Source organism: Dreissena polymorpha, chromosome 12, assembly GCF_020536995.1.
Source record: "Dreissena polymorpha isolate Duluth1 chromosome 12, UMN_Dpol_1.0, whole genome shotgun sequence".
In the NCBI taxonomy this organism is placed as follows: Eukaryota; Metazoa; Mollusca; class Bivalvia; order Myida; family Dreissenidae; genus Dreissena; species Dreissena polymorpha.
Window position 1 is genome coordinate 30,884,116 of NC_068366.1, and position 2,774 is coordinate 30,886,889.

The 2,774-nt window shown below is 34.1% G+C and overlaps 1 protein-coding gene across 1 annotated transcript in view; it reads left to right on the forward strand.

Annotated features, from left to right (window-relative positions):
* Positions 1-259: 259 nt before the first annotated feature.
* The window catches only part of LOC127852494 (uncharacterized protein K02A2.6-like), a 9,090-nt gene continuing 6,575 nt past the window's right edge, over positions 260-2,774 (forward strand). Inside the window, exon 1 of the mRNA XM_052386451.1 lies at positions 260-408. Within this exon, the coding sequence (XP_052242411.1) occupies positions 260-408 (149 nt within the window). The remainder of the gene's footprint in view (positions 409-2,774) is intronic.

Consider the following 2,774-nt stretch of genomic DNA (forward strand, 5'->3'; position numbering starts at 1 on the left):
ATAATACATACTTCTACTAATAAAAGAAACAAATTGACGTTGACGGGCATAGAGGTGCAAGACGTCTATTATCAGAGCCCTAGCCGTACAACAGCTGTTGGGACAAATCGGGCCCACCGCCGTTATATCGGCACACATCCAATATAATTATATCCGACCCAGCTGTGATATATATTATTGTCAACATAATTTTAGGTACAGTTTTTTTTTAAATCTGTCTTCAGATGCAGTTACACAGATTTTAACTGTGTTGGAAACAATGAGAGACGAGAACAGGGAAATGAAGCGGATGCTGCAGCGGCTCTTGGCTAGTTCAGCTACTGATGACGAGCCAATGCAACTGCCAGAAAACATCAGTCTTCCAATTGGAACATTCGAGCAAATGGATGAGTTTGAAGAGCACATATGGTGATGAAGCTACGTTCCATCTTTTATAGGACTGCTGCATAGTTCAAGCTTTTTTATTAAATATATTAAGCAATGTTGTAAATGTAATTGACATTTTTTTCTCAATTGATCCTAAACCATTCCTTTAAGTAGTGTTTTTCCCAGGAGGGAAAAGTGGCATGGCGCATTACTTTGAAAAAGGGCATTTTAATGCGCAGTTTAGGTAAAAAGGGCAAAAACGTTCCGTGAATAAGTGGTTTTGAGAGAAACATATACACATACAAATATAAACAAGCACATTTAATGGTAATTGGTGTATTTAACTTACTTTAATTAATATTAATGCATTTACCTTGCCATGTCTACATTTAAGTTGCATACGGTTGCAGTAAACTGTACAGAATGACAAACATAATAAAACAATATTTGCATATGAATCTGATTATACACAGATCCACTAACATATAAATGAAACCATGTTTGTCTTATCCCGTTTTCTAATGATAATCTTGTCAGAAGTTTTGCAAGTAAAATGAGTAAACTGAACGCTTACAATTTGCAAACACTCGTTTCCGTGACATACATCAACTGAACAGATTACTTATAAATATGCTGTAGTTTAATGCATCGTTCCTTATCTCATGAATTTCATTAATCCCTTCTAAATGTGTGATCTCCATCGTTAATTTGATCGTTATTTGCTATTTTTGCCGAGAGTCGCAATTTATTTGCTGTATTGCCGCCATCTTGTTAAAATGATAAGCGACAGGTGCGCATAGCAACGTAAACTCGTATAATATTTCCGCCTTTTACGCAATTCGCATTTTGTTTAATTAGAAAACGTTACAGTAATTCTGTCAATAATTAATTATCTAAATCTAAAATAAATGTTTTGTTGTTTTGATATTACTGTATTATGCATGAAATGCACATTTTCCACAAATCTAGGATTTCAATAGGAGTCTTCGGAGTAACTGTCCACGATTGTATCGTGGACGAGTACACATTACCGACCAATTAGTGTGCTTGGTATAAGCCATTATCGATACATAATGACACGGGGTTATTCACGCATGACTAATTCATAACCGAGCGAATCTTCGCGGCCTTGGGGGCCATACTCTGATACTAGTCGGCAAAGTATTTTGGACATAGGGCTATAAAGATGCTATCAATAAGGGCGCGGAAAACAGCGGGTGCTCATGTCGTGAAAGGTCAGGGCGGCTGCCTTTGAAAAGGGCAGCGTGGCGCTAAATGACTTTGAAAGGGACAGCGTGGCGCTACAAAAAAGGGCATGGCACAGTTCCACGCTCAAACGGCCTGGGAAAAACACTACTTTAAGGCTCATCTTCTAAGAAAGCATACAATATTTTTTATCTGGAAATGAAATGGTATATATTCCTTTGCAAAAGAAGAAACAGCATTCCAGTTTTTAAAAGACATATATATATATATCATGTGCAATTACGAAAAAAACTAGAATGTATGAAGATATCAAAGATAATAATATGGACTTGTTCTCGAAAAAGGATTTGCCATTTATTGAGTTTTGGATTTTTCTGCAGGGTTTTTAATTTGTAGTTTTTAAAATATTTTGTTCGTTTTGTTTAGTCTTGCAAGTATATTTTCTACGAATGTTCTTTGAGTACATGGTGTGTTATTTGTATTGGTTAAAGATTTAATATGCATGGGTTTGCTTTTGAGTAATGTGTAGTACATCGGGAAAATACTTGAAGGTATTCTGTATATGTAATATATATTTAATATAAAAATAATAGAAGTCCTTAATTCTATAGTCGTATAACTGGTTGACATATATAATGTTATATAAAAACGTCTTATTGTTTGAAGTTATGTCTTTATTGTTCCATAAAATAGTTTTACTGTTGGTTTGGGTTTATAGATTATGAGTAACATTACTCCATGCGGATAGAACATTAGAGAGAAACATGTTTCCGTTAGCAACTTCATATTAAATATTTTTGCTGATGTTACATTCAAAAAGTTAGGAATCACCATATTATTTTAGAATTTTCTGGTAGAATAGTTAACGTGGGATCCTCCTGCTATGTATGTATGTATCCATGTATATGTGTGTAATTCTCTATGTGAATAAGAGTTGAGAGTACTTAAATAATTTTTTAAGTCGTTTAACAAAAACCTTGTATTTCTTGCAGGATAATGCTATTTAGCTCTTTAACCCTTTGATATCACTCTGTTCCAGCAAGAAGAAATAGATAAAACATTAAAAAAATGAAAATGGAACATGTACAAGAATCTTTTGTCTGATGTTCAATTTGAACACACAGTATTTCATGTTTGCAGCCTACATATCATTTCTAACATAACCTGAATTTCCATTTATGCGTTGTCAAAAATTTTACAGG